This window comes from Esox lucius, chromosome 12, assembly GCF_011004845.1.
Source record: "Esox lucius isolate fEsoLuc1 chromosome 12, fEsoLuc1.pri, whole genome shotgun sequence".
Classification (NCBI taxonomy): domain Eukaryota; kingdom Metazoa; phylum Chordata; class Actinopteri; order Esociformes; family Esocidae; genus Esox; species Esox lucius.
Genome location: NC_047580.1, coordinates 33,117,744 through 33,138,098, shown reverse-complemented (window position 1 = coordinate 33,138,098; position 20,355 = coordinate 33,117,744). Strand labels below are relative to the sequence as shown.

General features: G+C 45.9%; 3 protein-coding genes across 12 annotated transcripts in view; 2 read left to right on the top strand and 1 right to left on the bottom strand.

Moving 5' to 3' along the window:
• Positions 1 to 7,339, top strand: part of sort1b (sortilin 1b) — a 30,441-nt gene extending 23,102 nt beyond the window's left edge. Inside the window, exons 12-18 of the mRNA XM_010902426.3 lie at positions 575 to 765; positions 1,708 to 1,897; positions 2,118 to 2,234; positions 2,438 to 2,546; positions 2,731 to 2,843; positions 4,281 to 4,407; positions 4,557 to 7,339. Coding sequence (XP_010900728.1) covers positions 575 to 765; positions 1,708 to 1,897; positions 2,118 to 2,234; positions 2,438 to 2,546; positions 2,731 to 2,843; positions 4,281 to 4,407; positions 4,557 to 4,571 — 862 coding nt within the window. The 3' untranslated portion in view covers positions 4,572 to 7,339. The remainder of the gene's footprint in view (positions 1 to 574; positions 766 to 1,707; positions 1,898 to 2,117; positions 2,235 to 2,437; positions 2,547 to 2,730; positions 2,844 to 4,280; positions 4,408 to 4,556) is intronic.
• A 95-nt stretch (positions 7,340 to 7,434) lies between these two features.
• On the bottom strand, positions 7,435 to 10,906 carry ngrn (neugrin, neurite outgrowth associated). Its single transcript, XM_020052077.2, has 5 exons — positions 10,820 to 10,906; positions 10,012 to 10,132; positions 9,272 to 9,580; positions 8,862 to 8,972; positions 7,435 to 8,253 (listed from the first exon to the last, which is right to left on the bottom strand). Exons 3-5 carry the CDS (start codon positions 9,550 to 9,552, stop codon positions 7,548 to 7,550), a joined length of 1,098 nt encoding a protein of 365 aa, XP_019907636.2. The 5' UTR covers positions 9,553 to 9,580; positions 10,012 to 10,132; positions 10,820 to 10,906; the 3' UTR covers positions 7,435 to 7,547.
• Positions 10,199 to 19,113, top strand: nfyal (nuclear transcription factor Y, alpha, like). Of its 10 annotated transcripts, none has more exons than XM_034296035.1 (10): positions 10,199 to 10,469; positions 11,506 to 11,609; positions 11,808 to 11,894; positions 12,334 to 12,480; positions 12,597 to 12,773; positions 16,079 to 16,184; positions 16,393 to 16,559; positions 17,255 to 17,428; positions 17,621 to 17,731; positions 17,901 to 19,113. In XM_034296035.1, the coding sequence occupies exons 2-10, from the start codon at positions 11,532 to 11,534 to the stop codon at positions 17,964 to 17,966; spliced, it is 1,113 nt and encodes a 370-aa protein (XP_034151926.1). In that variant the 5' UTR covers positions 10,199 to 10,469; positions 11,506 to 11,531; the 3' UTR covers positions 17,967 to 19,113. The 10 variants fall into 10 exon arrangements, with proteins under 10 accessions (XP_034151926.1, XP_034151927.1, XP_034151930.1 ...); XM_034296036.1 differs by lacking the exon at positions 10,199 to 10,469 and adding an exon at positions 10,647 to 10,734; XM_034296039.1 differs by lacking the exon at positions 10,199 to 10,469 and adding an exon at positions 10,669 to 10,690.
• The last annotated feature ends 1,242 nt before the right edge of the window (positions 19,114 to 20,355 follow it).

The following is a 20,355-nucleotide window of genomic DNA, read 5'->3' as shown; positions in this document are numbered from 1 at the left end:
TACATCATCACTGGCCATATTACTACATCATCACCTGCTATACTACATCATCACCTGCCATACTACATCATCACCTGCCATACTACATCATCACCTGCCATACTACATCATCACCTGCCATACTACATCATCACCGGCCATACTACTACATAATCACCTGCCATACTACATCATCACTGGCCATATTACTACATCATCACCTGCCATACTACATCATCACTGGCCATATTACTACATCATCACCTGCTATACTACATCATCACCTGCTATACTACATCATCACCTGCCATACTACATCATCACCTGCCATACTACATCATCACCGGCCATACTACATCATCACCTGCCATACTACATCATCACCTGCCATACTACATCATCACCTGCCAAACTACATCATCACATGCCATACTACATCATCACTGGCCATATTACTACATCATCACCTGCCATACTACATCATCATCATCCATACTACATCATCACCTGCCATACTACATTGTCGCTGTCCATGCTACATCATCACCAGCCATACTACATTTATTTTAATTTTAATTGCTCTTTTTCCTGTCAGGTTTTCCACAGATGAGGGCCAGTGCTGGAAATCTCACGATTTCACGAGCGACCCCATCCACTTCACGGGGCTGGCTTCAGAGCCAGGGGCAAGGTCTATGAACATCAGTGTCTGGGGCTACAGAGACACTCTGCTAAGTCAGTACTGGGTCTCGGTCACCATCGATTTCAGAGAGCTGCTAACTAAAAACTGTGAGTATCAAACTTCACAGTTACCGGCCAGAAGTACAGGACACACACTGTATACAGTTTCCAGTGCAATGCAGTTTCCTCTTGACAGTGCAACACCCAAAAAACATTGTTTAGCATGAGTAGGATGGCGAAAGGGAACCAAGTTTTTTTGACTGGGTTCACAGTGTTGAAGACGGTTGATGGATGTAGGAGGGTCTCTGTTCAGTGACCCATGTCTTAGTCCAACCAGTTGAGGAAGTCGTTTTAAGAGATTGTTCAGGGAGTTCTTGTTGCAACATGGGAAACTGTGGGCTACTGCTGTCTGCTGTTGTTTTTTCTTCAAGTGTCTGCTGTTTGGTGTCTCAATGAGACCTAGAAAACCATGCGTGGGGTGGGGGGGGGGGGGGGTTCTTTGCTCATCAGTGACCTTCGTTTCTCAATAAAGTATAAGGAAGGAGGTGCTGTTGCTTTGAGACAGGTGATTGTGAACCAACCAGACTACACAGTATGTACTATGACAAAAACTTACATTATAATGCAATAAGTACCCAGTACGAGGCTATAAAGCAGGGCTAGTCAACTCTTACGCTACAAAGTCCGGAGCCTGCTGGTTTTTGGTACTACCCCATCTTTAATTGCACCCACCTGGTGTCCTAGGTCTGAATAAGTCCATGATTAGAGGGTTGCAATGAAAACATGGAGTGGAACTGGCTTGGAGGTCTAGATTGGAGTTTAAGGGCTATAGAGCAACTGTATACACAGCTGCTGACAAACAAGTCAGAAGAAACGTGACATAGAATCGTCTCACAGGCCTCCCGGGAGTCATGCGGTTGTGTTAGCTCACTGAACTCGCCTCGCGCGGTTGTGTTAGCTCACTGACCTAGCCTCGCGCGGTTGTGTTAGCTCACTGACCTAGCCTCGCGCGGTTGTGTTAGCTCACTGACCTCGCCTCACGTTTCTCAGGTGAGGACAGGGACTATGTGCAATGGCTGGCGCACTCTGATGACCTCAGTGACCCGAACGACGGCTGCATGCTGGGCTACAAGGAGAAGTTCCTCCGTTTGAGGAAGGCCTCGGTGTGCTGGAACGGACGGGACTATGAGATCAACAAAGAGCACACTCCCTGCCCCTGCACCCTGGATGACTTCCTCTGGTTGGTGGTTGAATGACGCCTACTATTGTTACCTGCAGGGCCATACACAATATACTGCAACTATGTCTGTTGGATTACAGTAGATTATCTTACTATTGTTAGAGATTATTAGATTACCTTCACTGTGCAAACAAACAGAATTAACATGATTGGGGTTGGTTTGTGTCTGCCTGCCTCTCACTGGCTTCTTTCTAACCTACGCCGCACTGCCCCCTTGCAGTGACTTTGGGTACTACCGTAAAGAGAACAGCTCAGAGTGCGTGGAACAGCCGGACCTGAAAGGCCACGTTCTGGAGTTCTGTCTGCAGGGCAAGCAGGAACAGCTTCAGACCAGCGGGTAAGGAACTGTGTGTGAACGAACAGGTTCAGAGTGGGTCTCCTGTGCTAGGCGTCTGACCACTGTGTTAGCCCAAGGAGATAAGAGCGAGATTTTAGCTCATGGGTTCTCAGACATCGATTGCTTAGCACACAGGTGTGAGTCAACAAACCTTCCCTTTGTGATTACCGCTGACCACTAACCCGCGTCCTCCTGGTCGACAGCTATAGGAGGATCCCTGGGGATAAGTGTGTGGGAGGAACCCAGCCTGAGAGGAAAGTGATTGATCTCAGCAGGAGGTGTGTCAGTGACCTGCTGACACAGGAAGTGCAGGTGAGCAGAGATCCGGCTGTGTCCCAGTGTGGGTCAGAGTGACTGTAATGAAATACGGAGGGCGTCCCGGTCGGTTTTGTCACAGGACGACGCCGCTGTCACGTGGCTGTCGGTAGCAACGCCAGAATGAATTCCCCAGCGCTGTTTCATCTCTCCGTGTTTCTTTCTCCACCGCTCGCAACAGGCGGACGGACATTTCTCCAGCTCCGCTCCGATCGTAGTGGCGGTGATCATCGTCCTGCTGGTCAGTGTCGTTGCCGCCGTCCTCCTGATCAAGAAATACGTCTGTGGTGGCCGGTCAGTACTGCCCTCTGTAATTCAGTGTTTTAGAAACATGTCTGTGGTGGCCGGTCAGTACTGCCCTCTGTAATTCAGTGTTTTAGAAACATGTCTGTGGTGGCCGGTCAGTACTGCCCTCTGTAATTCAGTGTTTTAGAAACATGTCTGTGGTGGCCGGTCAGTACTGCCCTCTGTAATTCAGTGTTTTAGAAACATGTCTGTGGTGGCCGGTCAGTACTGCCCTCTGTAATTCAGTGTTTTAGAAACATGTCTGTGGTGGCCGGTCAGTACTGCCCTCTGTAATTCAGTGTTTTAGAAACATGTCTGTGGTGGCCGGTCAGTACTGCCCTCTGTTATTCAGTGTTTTAGAAACATGTCTGTGGTGGCCGGTCAGTACTGCCCTCTGTTATTCAGTGTTTTGAAGTTGTTTAAAGCACGTCTGTTCGGTTGTATATTCAAATGTTTTTTTCAGTGACTATGTATTTTTCCCAGCTTTTATGTGCATTTACTTGCGTATTTCTGTGATACTTTTGCCACTTAAAATGCTCAGTCTGACGGTGTGGGCATTAGGAAATATGTTTCACATACAGACCCCTGATTGGCTGATGCTTTAGGGCCCATTTGCTTACAGAGATGGACAGTCATTGGTCTATTTTAATCAGAGCGTTGTGACGTCCTGAACTGGGCCAAAAGATCCAACCCACCAGGAACAGGCTGGAATTCCTGGAATTTCTCTCTAATAGGTCTCACAGAAAGGGCATTGTCCTCATTTGCACTATTTAAAGGGAAATAACGACAAATATCTACAGTTTGTCTAAGTTCATAGTTGTTGGAACTTACTGCACAAGCCAATGAGCCGTCTTTGAAGGAGGTGTTAGAAATTATGTGACATTTGTCACATAATTGTACATGGTGTGTACCACAAACAGTTGAGGTTCCCAAATGTTGTATTTTTGCAATGACTGAACATTTGCTTTTCACATAGATAATCGTTATTTCACAAAGTACGATCAAACCACATTTAGTGGGTGGAGAGCAATATAACCCACACTAGTGCTAGCTTAACCCTGCTCTCCGTGAGCGACAGCGTTTTGTGAATACGGACACAGTCCAACAAATAGATGAAGCGATTTATGAACTTAGACAAATTGTACAGATTCACGATTATTTCCCTTTGAGTGTTAGTTTGAGCTGTAGTGTGATAAGATCACAACGAAAACCAGAACATCACGTTTTTCTGCAGTCTCCTTTAAGGTCAGCGCGTGGCAAATGTCTAAGGAATGTACAGTTCCTAGGAGATTGTAAGGAGGACACTTCTTGATTTGACACACCGTGCTGGTTACTGTTGCACCATGGTCACTGGCACTGCCGGCCCTTTGGTTCAGGTGGGCTCGGCTGTAGTGTGGGAAAGATAAACGGCTGAGTCTGCGCGTGTTTTGTGTCTGGCGCCCTCAGGTTCCTCGTGCACAGGTACTCTGTCCTTCAGCAACACGCTGAGGCCCAGGGGGACGTGGACGAGCCGCTCGAGAGCAACCACACTCGGGGCGGCAACAAGACCAGCTTTCACGAAGATTCAGACGAGGTAGGGGTGATGAACACTTGCCTCTAGCTGAGGTGACCTGTCTGTAGCGAAGGCTTTTTCGTGTGTGTGAGTTTGTGTAATTTACCTCTCACTCATTCTATGTCCACGGTCATTGTTTTGAGTGCAGTTTGTTCTCTGTTCATTTTTAGGACCTTCTGGAGTAACAGTTAAGAACTGGCAGCTTCCAGGACCAACTTGACTTCTACTGCTCATATGGAGGAAGTAGTCTCCTGTCCGTTCCGACCCTACTTGCAGCTAATATCGAGGAAGTGCTAGTAGTGTCCTGACTATCCTTCACGACCAGGAGGTTCCTGTAGCTATCATACTGTCCGTGTGCGGAGGCTTACTACTCTACATCCAAGAATGAGTTTTTCCAAACTGTACTCTGAGGCTCACGGCTGCTCTGTCTCTCTGTCGCTTTCTGCCTCCCCCCAGCTCCTTCCTTCACCATGACCCCTGGCCTCTGACCTAAGACCTTTCAGCTCTTATCCGTGAGGTTTCCTGTGAATGTACAGAGGCCTTGTTATCTGAGCGATGCCCCCGTTCCAACAGACGACTGTGATGTTCTGGCTGATAGACCCGTTTTGTGTTTGAATTTCTTCCCCAAGCTCCAACTTCCGTTAGGAGCAACATACAAACGGGATGATGAGTTGGTTCTTGTCTGGTGATGATTCTGGTGGGTAATGTTGGAACATTATAACTGCTGTATAGATACTTGGGTAGACTATTGGCTGGCTTCTCCCTCATCTTTACAAGTCTTCTTCAAACAAGTAAATATGAAAACATCTCAACCTTGCGGGTCACATGCTTCTTCTGCTGCTTGGGACAGGGGCTCTTGGGAATATTAGGAATACAGATTTATCGAAGACTTTCTCCATTCTCCTTCCCTGCACTTGTACAGAAAAAGTTTTCATTTCTTTCCTTTATTGTGATTTGGGATGTGTTAAATAGGTTTCTGTTGATTGTGTGGAAAAATGACTCTACAGGGCCACCATATTCTTATTTTTGTGTGTATGTGTGTGTGTATTTCAAGATGAAAGTGAAAATATTCACTTGGATAGCAATAATATTTTTTTCTGTATCTGCGCGCTAAGCATTCGTAGCAGGAATTGACCTGAACCTGTGTAAACTTCAGGGGCTAATCCTAACATGAGAAATGTGCACATAACTGAACACGTCACCTCCTTAAATCAGGCACGGATGTCAATGTGGCATCTAGTTGCATGAAGTATCTGAAGTTTTTGTTTTATGTTGGAACAACATGACGTTTGTCCTGTGCAGTTACATAATAATGAAAGCACAATGTCTTTTTTCAGTGCAAGCCGTCTGAAGTTAGAAAAATATGGAGTTGATGAAATAGTTATTGGTTTCAAACATATTTCTCAATGCTAACCATTGTAATTTAGTTTAATATAGAAATCAATATCCACTTTAGTGGTCAAAGTAGATACGTGTTTGAAGACGGCCAACGGTAGGTCGTTATATAATTACACCATCCACAAAGACTTAAATGCAGGTTCGAATAACAACAAATATTTAAATGTGGTGAATGGATCGATCCATGCCTGTTAGACGGCTGTAACTGTGTTTTAAGCTGAGAAATATTCTGTGGATATTCTAGCAGTGTTCCACTGGCGTTTTGAGTGTGTAGAAAAGTTATTCCTGTACTGTAGGCAATATCTGAACATGAGTAGACTCAACTGAATAAAATGTATTGTGGTCACATCTGATGGGGTACTTCGGTCATTACGAGTGGAGAAATACATGTTTAATTTTTGCATTTCTCATTTCCTTTGCTGCGGTGGTTTTTTTGAATAATTAATGGTGAATTACAAGTTAAGGGAACAGCTTTGTAGGCGTTTCAAGTCTTCAATAATGAGACTTGTGACGCGAATAGATTCCCATTTTGACTAGGCTACTTTAAACTACTGATGATAGGCTGAGCCTATACGATCCCCTACTCAATCGTTTGCTAGTTTTGGCCGTTGGACACGTTGCACACACTCATTCGTTCTTCGTGTCATTAGGGTGTTTAACAAGTGGCTTCATATGTTTGTATTTATTTGTAACGATCCGATTGGCTCGGTTGCCGTAATGTAACTTAATGGTTGGATGGGTGATGTTATACAAGTGCCTAGTATGAGGGTAAATGGGGCAGAACTAGGAGTGCGACGGACTTCCCCATTCAAGTCCGTTCTATTCATTATATTTCTGTGGTAGGGTCTGTGCCTTCCTGAAGAGGGCTAGGGTTGGTGTTTAGAATCGTTCCTAAGGTATTCGATATATCGGCGTTACTTCACCGGTTGCGCCCACATCCGTTGGTTGAACTCGCAATAGTGGGCCTATGTTATTAGGTAGTCCTTAGTCAAATCGGTAGCACATGTACATGCTGTGTTCTCAAAAGATACCATATACCACCCTATTGTCCACTGGAATTGTTCTCAGACTTCACTCCCATCCATAAAGCAACGTAACCATTAAAACAATTATATAACAAACATAAAAACCACATTATATTACCCACTCGTGCCGTAAGATCCAATCTGTTGCCCACTGTGAACAGATGCAGTCTCTAATGGTACCTATATTTAGTTTGTACACTTTAGACACGCTTGCCCAGAATTGAAATAATTTTACCAGATCTCAGTTGGTACGGAAGACTCCCGGCAACAAAAAGAGGCCGATATGCTGCTGAAAGACGCTTGTTCTGAATTCTGATCTTAATTCCTATTTAATCAGGAAGGTTTCATGTAGAGTTTATAAAGGTTGAGACTTTCTTTAACATTATCACGTCAGTGTACTGGAATGGTTCGTTGTGATGGCTTTGTAAATACACAATTGTTAAATGTTTGTGTCTGCTGTGTAACCCTTCTATACATTTGACAAGACTTTGCTTTGTGTTATTGACCAATAAATTTACTTTTCCATTTGCTCCTTTGAATTTATGCATTTTTCTCTAAGCGTACTAGCATTTAATTCTGATGTGATTGATGTAAGTACATTTTAAAAGGTTTCCATGAGAACACATCCATTGTAAATAGTACTTTATTTAGTATACAGCATGATCAATTCCTGGCATTTTCAGATAGACACTAATGCATTTTATAAATCACTGAACAAAAACTATAGAAATCTCAACATCAGATTCTGTACAAGAAATTCCCGTCACTGTCAAAAAACTCTGTTCCCTTCTGAACCACAAGCGAGGGTTTTGCTGACACCATCAGTTCCTCCAGTTCATCCTCAGAAAACACCTTTCCATCCCACCTCTCGTCCAGCCAGAAGTCTTCCTGAATCTCTCCCGACATACTGTGCTCGGCAGCGCTCTCCTCTTCCTGCTGAGGGTGCCGTGGCACTGACGCATGTCGGCTGTGCCAGGCTGGGGACACGGAGAGCTGACTGGGGTACTCCTGGGCTGTCAGACTCTGACCAGACAGGGAGACCAGTTCTCCATCGCCACTTTCTGTGGGTAGCGTGGCTGGTGTATCGCTATGCCAGCTGCCTACCACTCCACCTCCAGGCAGAGCCAGCTGCATGCCCTTCCCCACAGTACCTCCACCTCCAGCCAGCTGCATGCCTTTCCCCACTGTACCTCCAGCCAGCTGCATGCCTTTCCCCACAGTACCTCCAGCCAGCTGCTGCCTGCCCATCCCCCCTGGAGCTCCATCCCAGTTCAGGGCCTGCTGTCTCAACCTGGCCCACACGCTGGCGTCCTGCTTGGCCCTCCTTTCTGGGGTGGGGGTGAACCTGCTCTTCAGGACTCTGAGAATGACGTCGCGGTGGACGGAGAAGCCCTCGGCCAGACGGTCAATGGTCCACTCCTCTGGGAGCTCCCGCTTCAGATATCTGGCAGATGAAAGAGTGAATTTGCACACATTAGTCTGGAAAACATGCACTTTTTTCTGGAGACTAGACTGTCCTGCCAAAACAACTTTTTATAAGGGCTCTCTTGCTGTTTATCTGTGATTACTGCCCTTTTCTTGTCAGAAGCATCCATATGATGAAAGGAAAACTATGGCCATGAGGGGAGGCACCTAGAAAAATTACATATACAGCTAATCTACATTTTCATTTTTGATTGTAAGAAAAACTAAATGAGGACACTTAACTTCTTCCACTACCTTGTGAAACCTCAAATCTCAGTCTGGCCTGTTCAATGCTGCTTCACAAGCATTCCCTGAAGGCTCCTAGTGTAGTTAAGAGACTATATGGACATCCAACATCATTGGCTGATCCCTCCTGATGACCTTGTTCTGCCATGTCAATCAATCAATCAAATGTATTTTATGAAGCCATTTTTACATCAGCAGTTGCCACCAAGTGCTTTTACAGAACACTGGCCATGTCCAGCCTGTGTAGTCGTAGAGGTTAGCAAATTACTTTTCATTTCAGGAATGAAGCTGCCGGTGCTCTCCCAGAACCTATGAGTGTCTTCTCTATCACCGTGTCCTCACCTGATCTGCTCCATGGCTTCCCAGGTAAGCCTCCTTTCTGGAGCTCCGGGTTCAGACATCTGCCTTTTAATGATATGGTACTTCAGTTTCCTGTGGCGCCGCCTCTCTTCACTGCACAGGGAAGGTGAGATAGGAGGGATTAGTGTGGAGGAAAATCAGAGAGTATGATGTGAAGTAGGACCATATCGTTCACCCTTGGTAGAATGTTTTTGTCCCTAACTGACATTTCAATCCGCTACTGTAGGAGGCATCTTAGTGTCTTTGTTGTGCTCCCTTCTAACACAGCTTTTATTTGTAAAACAGGTGATTGACTGACCTTGTGGGCACTGTCAGTACCCCAGGACTTGAAACCAAACACCTGATCACGATGACAAAACCGCACAGAGGAGCCCTGGGAAAATGTCTCTTACCTGAGCACAGCCTGGATCTTCTCATCCACATCCTCCATATCTGGATCCTTGTCTTCAAATGTCCCCAGACTCACTTTCTCTCCCTGGGCTGAGATTCTGCCAGTCTGGCTGTGACTTGGGCCCGTCCAGGCCCTGTTGGCATCCCTGTTGGCATGGCGACTACACTTCCTTTTTGCAGACACTATGAAGCTCCATGTAGAAGACAGTTCTGACTTCACACAGGACTTGGGCAGTGGGCCCAGCCGGGACGCCACTAAGGCGACCATCCTGAGAGACAGCATTGCTACTCTGAACGTTCAGCACCAGACACTAATAGATGAAGAAAAAAAGAGGATGAGAACACTGGCTAATTTATCTAGCACGTCTAACGTGAATAATTTCGTTTAAAAAAATTCTAATAATTTGCTTGGCCAAAATCTTGTTCAGGTGGGTAGAGTATTTTTGTTAAGTGCCCAGCGAATTCTGACATAACGTTTGAAACGCTGGGCAATGGATATCTGTATCCGTGCTTAGAGGGCGAGGCCGAAACGTCATAACAATCCTAGCCTCTGCGGTTCAGATCTTGAAGTAGTAACCTTGACTGAAATACAGAGCGAAAGACCACAGCTACATACACTATCTGCATACACTCTTTCTGCAACAGCCCATTCAGAGCTCAACGTATCACAAAAAACTACCTGTTTAACACTTAACTAATAACTTTAAAGCTATAGGTAGATATAATAAGCAATGTTACTCACCCTAATAAGACCATTTAGCTAGCTTTGGATACATATGTTTGTCTCGTGGAATGAAAACAGATTGCAGCACTTCCGCAAACATCTTCGTCGCGAGTGGCAAACCATTTCATAATTCTGCCACCTATTGGAACGGAGTGTTAAAAAAACAAAATAAGTGAATGTCAATACTGAGTGGAAAATAACAAACAACCCATCATTTCGGGCGATTATTTAATACATAGTTGTATGAATTGATTTCGCTATATCAGTTGGTAGAGAAATATTACGTAAAAAAAATATTGCATAATCGGCCTAGTTGTCGATCGGCCATTTTCGCATTTCTTCGTCTCAGCGATCACATGCGTCTCTTCGACATCGCAGTTGTTTCATTTGCGCCATTTTGTCCGCTCACTTTGGTGATTGGGCTTTAGAACCACGTACTGGAGCCAATCAGAGGGATACCGGACAGCGAAGAAACGGTAAGAGAAGCCGGATTGAAGGCTATGGTAGTTGTCAGCACGGATTGGTTTGTCATTGACCAACCAAATTACTAACAGTACAAAATACAGGAATCGAAGGTTGAAGCAGATCAACGTTCTAATTTTGAACTCAAATTATTTCATTATGATTGTAGTGCAACAAATTCCTCGCTAGCTATTTGGCTAGTCGAGGGTCTGAGAGACGTAGTTGCACGATAAAGGCAACGTTAGCTTTTAATAAAACCAATACGTAAAGTGCTGTTTTGTATGTACCGATTTTAATGTCATAAGCAAACGTTCGCTTTAACAAAATGTTCTCTATATACGTTACAGGCTAGCTAACTACTTACCGTTGTTGTTTACGTACTAGCTGGTTAGGTGTACTGCTTGCTAGCTAAGGTCATATTTGCCCCTTTTCGCTAGCTTGCGTTATCAAACAAAGGCTGGGTAGGCTAGCTACTCAACCTAGCCAGAGAACAACAAAAGACGAACCAAATCAAACGTTACTGGATGTTCGTCAAGCAATTGAACGTTACTGTACTTAGGCGAACGTTTGTATTGATTCGCTTAATTACGCCAAAACACTGTTTTGTAAAATCGTTTCTATAGGCGACCTGTTTAGGGGCCCATTTATATAAATTTCGTGAATATGCCTCACACTGAATGGTGCTGCTAATGTAAGCCTACACCCCTTCCACAGCTATTACACTAGGCTGCAGTGACGTCCTAAGGGAGAGGACCATGGAAACGTTTTGACTACCTTTGTTATTCCTCACAATACATTTTTACTATTTAGCTAGTACGTTTTGACTACGTTCTTTATTCCTCACAAGACATTTTTACTATTTAGCTAGTAGTCCCATACAGTAGTGCCAACCGTCAATCAATCCTATTAACCTCCTGACCCGTTATGTCGCTACTACCACAACCTCAGACATGATTGCTAGTAAGGCACTAATAATGTTTGCATTGCCACCTGTCTTTGTTCTCCATTGTAATTTCTCACTCTGCCTCGCATGTAACTGATCAACAACAGGAAAGGTTAAAACTAGCCGGCTGAACATGGAGTACACCACCGCCACAACCTCGACCGGAGAGCAGATAGTCGTGCAGACGTCCAACGGACAGATTCAGCAACAGGTTGGTATCTATCTGTCACGAGCTTTCACTTTCAAAAACCGGGGGTTTGTTAGGTTCAGAACCTTTTTTTTCAGCCTCAGTCGATTAGCCACTATTGGGTTCCAAATATAATCATGGGTTTTAAGGCTTATGTTCTATTGATTGTACCGTCAACTAACTCTGGGACTTCTGGATGTTCATTGACGCTGCCTACGGCAGACTCAGGGCACGGTGACGGCTGTTCAGCTGCAGACGGACGCGCCCGTAGTGACGGCCTCTGGCCAGCAGGTGCAGACGCTCCAGGTAGTGGTGTGACCGCCGGCCCGTGTCACGTTGTCACCTGGTGTGACGTTACCGTCACTGTGCTCTGCATGACCCCTGTCCCCCGAGGCGACCGGTGTCTCTGCGCCGTGAGCCCACCCACGCATGCGTTGTGCAATCACTGCTTCGAGCTGCATGTCGGTCGGTGTTCTCTGTGAGGCAAATTTTTTTTGGCGTGACATCTATGGTCCTGTGCAGGTGCTGGCAGCCTCTGGCCACTGTTCTGCGCGTTTGTTGTCAGCTCAGTGAAAGGCAGAGTGCATTTATTGTTTCACATCCCCGGAAAGCAGCAGTGGTGTGCCACAAATGTCACTTCATGCGCCTGAACGGCATGCTTGGCGTTCCATGAATCTCTGGCCGGCTACAGGACACTGGACATGTTGTGGATGTGTCAACCCCCACCCTCTTCCTCCTCCGCCCGCAGGTCCAGGGCCAGCCACTGATGGTGCAGGTGAGCGGAGGTCAGCTGATCACATCGTCAGGCCAACCCATCATGGTCCAGGCCATGGGAGGAGGACAGGGACAGACCATAATGCAAGTCCCTGTGTCTGGAGGGCAGGGCCTTCAACAGGTAAGAGAGAGGTCTGGAGGAAACCGTTGACCTACGACCTCTGGAACCTAAGGCAAATGACATGGTGCAGTCTCAGTGGCTCTTCCCGGTTGTTTCATTTAATGTGTTTCTTTCAGATCCAGCTGCAGGGAGGACAGCAGATCCAGCTGCAGAACGGTCAGACCATCCAGCTGGGTGGACAGCAGATCCAGTTACAGAATGGTCAGACCATCCAGTTGGGAGGACAGCAGGGACAGCCACAGCAGATCATTATCCAGCAACCGCAGCAAGCCATCACAGCCGGACAGAACCAGGTACACACACACGCACACACAGTTCACAAACAATCACACATACACACATTGAAATACAGTTGTTCTCAAAGGTTAGCACACCCTTGGAGAATTGGTAATAAATGTACCATTTGTACATAAAAGGAAACATGAGTGAGCAGGCAAAACACGTCTTTTATTTCTGGTGAGATTCACATTCAACTGTAGGTCATAGCAGAATGGCACAATCATAAAACATAACATGGCAAAAAAGAAAAACATGAAGTGACCCCCGTTCAAAAGCATGAACAGGGGTCAGTTCGGCATACCCTTAGTTCTTAATATGGAGTATTGCCCCCTTTAGCATCAATAACAGCATGCAGCCTTTTATAATAGTTGTCTATGAGGCTCGAATTCTTGCAGGTGGTATAGCTGCCCAAACGTCTTGGCAAAATGCCTCAAGGTCAGGCAAAGTCTTTGGTCGTCTTGCATGAACCGCATTTTTGAGATCTCCCCAGAGTGGCTCGACGATATTAAGCTCGGGAGACTGTGATGGCCACTCCAGAACCTTCACCTTGTTCTGCTGTAACCACTGGAAAGTCTACTTGGCCTTGTGCTTAGGGTCATTGTCATGCTGGAAAGTCCAATTGCGTCCCATGTGCAGCTTTCGTGCAGAAGAATGAAAATTGTCTGCCAGTATTTTCTGATAACATGCTGAATTCACCTTGCAATCGATTTTCACAAGATTCCCTAGCCTGCTTCACGGTGGGGATTGTATTCTGTTCACTATAGGCCTTGTTGACCCCTCTCCAAACATAGCACTTATGGTTGTGACCATAAAGCTCTATTTTCGTCTCATCACTCCAAATTACAGCGTAATGTCAAGGTGTTGTCAGGCATATTGTAACCAGGCTTTTTTGTGGCATTGACGCAGTAAAGGCTTCTTTCTGGCAACTCGACTATGCAGCTCATTTTTGTTCAAGTATCGTCATATTGTGCTCCTTGAAACAACCACACCGTCTTTTTCCAGAGCAGCCTGTATTTCTCCTGAGGTTACCTGTGGGTTGTTCTTTGTATCCCAAACAATTCTTCTGGCAGTTTTGGCTGAAATCTTTCCTGGTTTACCTGACCTTGGCTTGGTACCAAGAGATCCCTGAATTTTCCACTTCTTAATAAGTGATTGAACAGTACTGACTGGCATTTGCAAGGCTTTGGATATCTTTTTATATCCTTTTCCACCTTTATAAAGTTCCATTACCTTGTTACGCAGGGCTTTTGACAGTTCTTTTCTGGTCTCCATGGCTCAGTATCTAGCCTCCTCAGTGCATCCATGTGATAGTTAACAAACTCATTAACTATTTATACACAGACACTAATTGCAATTTAAAAATTTTAATTGCCATTTTCACCTGTCTGTGTGACCTTGGGTGTCTGTAACAAGGCCAAACATTCAAGGGTATGGAAACTTCAGCACAGTTTGGGTGATTTCTGTTATCATTATGATTTAAAAAGGAGCCAAACAACGATGTGATAATAAATGACTTCATATGATCACTATCCTTAAATATATATATATGTTTTTTGTGTGATCAGTCATATTTTCAAAATCAATGCCAAAATTTTCACAATTTCTGCCAGGGTATGCAAACTTATGAGCACAACTCTACATGCTCCAATGCAGCCCTATGATGACGATGGAAAATGCGTAGTAAGATATTTTATTTGTCCTTTTTTTATACTAACCCCATATTTTGTCATTGTCACTTGTATCGAAGGCCTTGTCTCATTGGACCGTTGAACATCGCGGTATGTCTTCCTCTAAGCCACTGCTTTTTTCCTTCCAACCAGGAAGTCATCTTTGTCAACCTGCTAACTTACCCGATAAACTCCGTTACCTTTACCTGCACATAAGTTGCCTGAGGGGGTAGCTAGAGTGCAGCGGGGCCAGGAAATCTGATCTAACATTGCCTCTCTGTTCCCTGGGCAATTATGGCCAGTCAAAGGTCCATTTTATATCTGTGGGTGGACCACAGCGGATGACCCTGTGTGACCTGAGCTCTGTCTCTCTGTAGGGCCAGCAGATACAGATGACCCTGTGTGACCTGACCTCTGTCTCTCTGTAGGGCCAGCAGATACAGATGACCCTGTGTGACCTGACCTCTGTCTCTCTGTAGGGCCAGCAGATACACATGACCCTGTGTGACCTGACCTCTGTCTCTCTGTAGGGCCAGCAGATACAAATGACCCTGTGTGACCTGACCTCTGTCTCTCTGTAGGGCCAGCAGATACAAATGACCCTGTGTGACCTGACCTCTGTCTCTCTGTAGGGCCAGCAGATACACATGACCCTGTGTGACCTGACCTCTGTCTCTCTGTAGGGCCAGCAGATACAGATGACCCTGTGTGACCTGACCTCTGTCTCTCTGTAGGGCCAGCAGATACAGATGACCCTGTGTGACCTGACCTCTGTCTCTCTGTAGGGCCAGCAGATACAATTGACCCTGTGTGACCTGACCTCTGTCTCTCTGTAGGGCCAGCAGATACAGATGACCCTGTGTGACCTGACCTCTGTCTCTCTGTAGGGCCAGCAGATACAGATGACCCTGTGTGACCTGACCTCTGTCTCTCTGTAGGGCCAGCAGATACAAATGACCCTGTGTGACCTGACCTCTGTCTCTCTGTAGGGCCACCGGATACAGATGACCCTGTGTGACCTGACCTCTGTCTCTCTGTAGGGCCAGCAGATACAGATGACCCTGTGTGACCTGACCTCTGTCTCTCTGTAGGGCCAGCAGATACAGATGACCCTGTGTGACCTGACCTCTGTCTCTCTGTAGGGCCAGCAGATACAGATGACCCTGTGTGACCTGACCTCTGTCTCTCTGTAGGGCCAGCAGATACAGATGACCCTGTGTGACCTGACCTCTGTCTCTCTGTAGGGCCAGCAGATACAGATGACCCTGTGTGACCTGACCTCTGTCTCTCTGTAGGGCCAGCAGATACAAATGACCCTGTGTGACCTGACCTCTGTCTCTCTGTAGGGCCACCGGATACAGATGACCCTGTGTGACCTGACCTCTGTCTCTCTGTAGGGCCACCGGATACAGATGACCCTGTGTGACCTGACCTCTGTCTCTCTGTAGGGCCAGCAGATACAGATGACCCTGTGTGACCTGACCTCTGTCTCTCTGTAGGGCCAGCAGATACAGATGACCCTGTGTGACCTGACCTCTGTCTCTCTGTAGGGCCAGCAGATACAGATGACCCTGTGTGACCTGACCTCTGTCTCTCTGTAGGGCCAGCAGATACAGATGACCCTGTGTGACCTGACCTCTGTCTCTCTGTAGGGCCAGCAGATACAGCTGCAGCAGGGTCAACAGCTGGCTCAGACAGCTGATGGACAGACCATTGTCTACCAGCCAGTCAACGCAGACGGCACCGTCCTGCAACAGGGTATGTTTACTACACACACACATACACATATATACACACACACACACACACACACACACACACAACCTAGCGAATGCCCCCAGAAAGGCTTGCGCAGTCTCTCACCTGTCATGTTCACCATTGCCACTAGCACACCAGCCTTCACTTGCGTTGTCCGCCGCTTCCTGAACCTGATGACGATAGTGATGGTGTAGGTGGTGGTGATAAGGAGTCTGCTTCTCCTCAGGTATGATCACCATCCCGGCCGGGAGCCTGGCGGGGGCCCAGATCGTTCAGGGCGCCAACACCACCACCACCAACAGCGGCCAGCAAGGCACCGTCACCGTCACCCTGCCCGTTTCAGGCAACATGATGAACGCTGGTGGTATGGTCATGGTAAGGCCCTCCTTTATTACATGGTCATGGTAAGGCCCTCCTTTATTACATGGTCATGGTAAGGCCCTCCTTTATTACATGGTCATGGTAAGGCCCTCCTTTATTACATGGTCATGGTAAGGCCCTCCTTTATTACATGGTCATGGTAAGGCCCTCCTTTATTACATGGTCATGGTAAGGCCCTCCTTTATTACATGGTCATGGTAAGGCCCTCCTTTATTACATGGTCATGGTAAGGCCCTCCTTTATTACATGGTCATGGTAAGGCCCTCCTTTATTACATGGTCATGGTAAGGCCCTCCTTTATTACATGGTCATGGTAAGGCCCTCCTTTATTACATGGTCATGGTAAGGCCCTCCTTTATTACATGGTCATGGTAAGGCCCTCCTTTATTACATGGTCATGGTAAGGCCCTCCTTTATTACATGGTCATGGTAAGGCCCTCCTTTATTACATGGTCATGGTAAGGCCCTCCTTTATTACATGGTCATGGTAAGGCCCTCCTTTATTACATGGTCATGGTAAGGCCCTCCTTTATTACATGGTCATGGTAAGGCCCTCCGTTATTCCATGGTCATGGTAAGGCCCTCCGTTATTACGTCTGTCTCTCTGTACAATGCTCGGTATTTCTCTCCTTTCCGGCCTTTCTCACCAGCATTCCATTCTCTCCCCCCTCCTCAAATGTGTCCATCAGATGATGCCCAGTGGGGGGGCGGTTCCTGCCATGCAGCGCATTCCTCTCCCTGGTGCCGAGATGTTGGAGGAGGAGCCTCTGTATGTCAATGCTAAACAGTACCACCGCATCCTCAAGAGGAGGCAGGCCCGTGCCAAGCTGGAGGCAGAGGGCAAGATCCCCAAGGAGAGGAGGGTGAGTCGCCTGGTTGGGGTTTGGTGTCGGAGGGGGGTTTGGTGTCGGAGGGGGGTTTGGTGTCGGAGGGGGGTTTGGTGTCGGAGGGGGGTTTGGTGTCGGAGGCGGGTTTGGTGTTACAGATTAGAGTTGTGCTACTGAGAGTATATATCAGCGTTATTAGTAACCGACGTCTCTGTTTCTGTGTTGTAGAAATACCTGCATGAGTCCCGTCACCGGCATGCCATGCAGCGCAAAAGGGGCGATGGAGGACGCTTCTTCTCACCCAAGGAGCGGGAGGAGATGGCCCTGGCCTTGGCCCAGGTAAGAGAGCTGAGGAGTCAGAACCACAAGTAGAATGAGTCCAGGGCCTCCTCTCCAGTAGCCAACAGAATACAATCTAGTGAGGAGTCCTTGCCAGGTTCTTCTGTGCGCTCCTGGTGAGGGTGGGAAACGCTGGGATGTGTGTGACCCCTCTTCTCCTGTCCCACAGCAACAGGCCGAGCTGGCAGCCCAGGCAGGAGAAGACTCCGTAGCCCAAATGGTCCGTGTTTCGTAGCGCCTGCACCCCGCAGCCACGCTTCGCCTACCCCCTCCCCTGTGTCACCCCCTCCACCCAACACCCAGCTACGCCACCAGGATTGCCAACAGCCACATACTCTCCTTCGAATGCGAATAGTAACCGGTTGGATTTAAGTGGCGTTTTTCTGGATCACAATTTACGAGGGAACCCCAACGCATCTGCCATCACTGACCTATCATTTTCTGGCTCCTTGGTGACTTCACGGCAGCCATTTCATACCCAAAATGTATAAAACTGTGACCTCCCAACACCTCCTGGTCCTTACTGAACCACGTTATAAACAAAAACTGTGGTTCCTCCATAATGGTGTCGCTTTGAATTAACTATAACCCCTTGACACCCCAACTTCTAGACCCAGCTCTGTGAATGGCTGCAGTGCCTGATGGTATTGCGGCACGGCGCAAGAAAGATGTGAAACATTGGTTTTTCTGGAACTGTTGCATTGTGGGCCTGTATATGATCTAGGATCTGTCCGTATTATCATATTTAATATGATCAAAGGCAAAACTGAAAACTGATCTTAGATCGGTATCTCTGTTCTTTTTTGTTGTTGTTGTTGTTTTACATAATACTTGGTCAATTTCCAGAAGAGATAGTAAATACTTTGTTTGTACAGCAGAGCATTTCTTTTCTATGTTTCGAATGTTTTATCGAGTGATAGTACATTCAGTTTTGCCTCTTTTGCCATTTTGTTAAAACTTTCTACATCATAGAAGCCAAGCATACAGATTCTAAACTTAAACAATTACACATATTTGAAAAATTATCTTTGTTACTACATGTTTGGAAGCACTTCTCAACCAGGTCCAATTCCAATTGTAGAACTTTATTTAGTTTATTTACTGAATTGAAATGGAATTGGCCCCAACCCTGCTTTTTAGTGAGTTTTCGGTATTGTTGTTTGTACAGGGATTGTATTTTATACAACCTTTTTCATGAGAAAATGATGTTTGTAGCACGATGGACAACACATTTATTTAGCATTTGTGTCTGGCAATGTACTGTGCCTGTTTAACTTACTATTAAGGGTCTTTGTTTGAAAAGTCACTTTTATATTCTGATGCATTTTTGTTTTTCTGTAAACTCTTGAATGCAACCCGTTTATTAAATTTTATTAAGTTCATTTTGTCTTTTTTTCAATGTGTTTGTGAGTCACATTCAGGTCTATGTGTACACTGTGATGGCAATTTCTAAAATTCCAAAGTTCTATGAAAATGGTAGGTAAGACAGGAGAAATCAATTGCGCAATAAACGGTTTTAATCTTGCTTGCAAGGAGAAAGTATACAGGTTACAAAGTAACGGTGGATAGTTTCTAAATAAAAACATCATTTCGACAGTATTTATTACATAGGAAGAAGGGGTGTGGTAAGATGCTGCCATCTGTTTCATGTCAATCAAACACCTTTCCCTTTGTTCTATCACACACGTCAAATGCTATCTTCCCCCACCTTATCCTTCCTGCAATAATGTTTACCCAAAGGGGCCAACTGGCCTTACTGCCCCCTTGCTGTATCTTCTCCTATCCTGTCCTAAAACCCATTGATCTGCATCTGGACAGACAATAGATGTCCCCTATGCAAATACCAGGTCCCACACATTCCTGTACCTATCTTAACAGTGGGACTCAGTCCTTTACTCAGAGAGAATACATTGTGCATAGAAATTTCCACAACAACACAGATAATAAAAACAGAAAAATCTGTCCCCACTAGGTTTTTTTGGCAGGTCCCCACAAAGGAAAATTTGATTTCAGCTTGGGGGTTATATTGACGGAACGCTGTACAACTGGGCACAGTATTATAACTTGGGTTAATTCTAGGTCTGGGCATTACTGGTTAGGCATTAGGGGAAAGTCAAGTGTACGCTGGGATGATCCCAGGTGGATCGTACTGAGGTTAAGGTTAATGTCGAGGAAATAGGTAACAGATTTCTGGGTTAGGTCTCAGCCAACCGCAATTAGAGGAAAAATGAATAGGTGTGTGTATACACAGTCATTCCTTTATATATTTTGACACTATTTTGGAACCACATTTATTGATAACCTAATTTTACATATCTCTCAAAATATACTTTTCAACAAATGTAATGTTCTTATGTGGCAGATGATAAATTATAATGCATCAAAACAGGTGCAAATGATTAGCAAGTCATTACGGAGGAGCTTGGGAGGGGTCCAGCCTTCCAAAAAGATTAGAAACTTGGTCTGGTTTAGTCTTAACCATATAGATGTGTGGTAACATCATATCAAGACTGAAAGACCTATCTGAGGCCCTCAAAAGATTATTGATGCCCATTAGCCTGGGAAGGGTTACAAAGCAATTTCCAAGTAATTAAATACACTGTCTTAACCAAATTCAACCCAAC

Bases quoted from the DNA above. Each gene is read 5' to 3' on its own strand.
- nfyal (XM_034296032.1), top strand. The intron at 11,610-11,807 runs GTTGGTATCTAT...TGCCTACGGCAG, and splicing joins ACGGACAGATTCAGCAACAG to ACTCAGGGCACGGTGACGGC. The intron at 11,895-12,333 runs GTGGTGTGACCG...CTCCGCCCGCAG, and splicing joins AGGTGCAGACGCTCCAGGTA to GTCCAGGGCCAGCCACTGAT.
- ngrn (XM_020052077.2), bottom strand. From the start codon at position 9,552: ATGCTGTCTCTCAGGATGGTCGCCTTAGTGGCGTCCCGGCTGGGCCCA. The intron at 8,973-9,271 runs GTAAGAGACATT...TTCCCTGTGCAG, and splicing joins AAGATCCAGGCTGTGCTCAG to TGAAGAGAGGCGGCGCCACA. The intron at 8,254-8,861 runs GTGAGGACACGG...TTCATCTGCCAG, and splicing joins GAAGCCATGGAGCAGATCAG to ATATCTGAAGCGGGAGCTCC.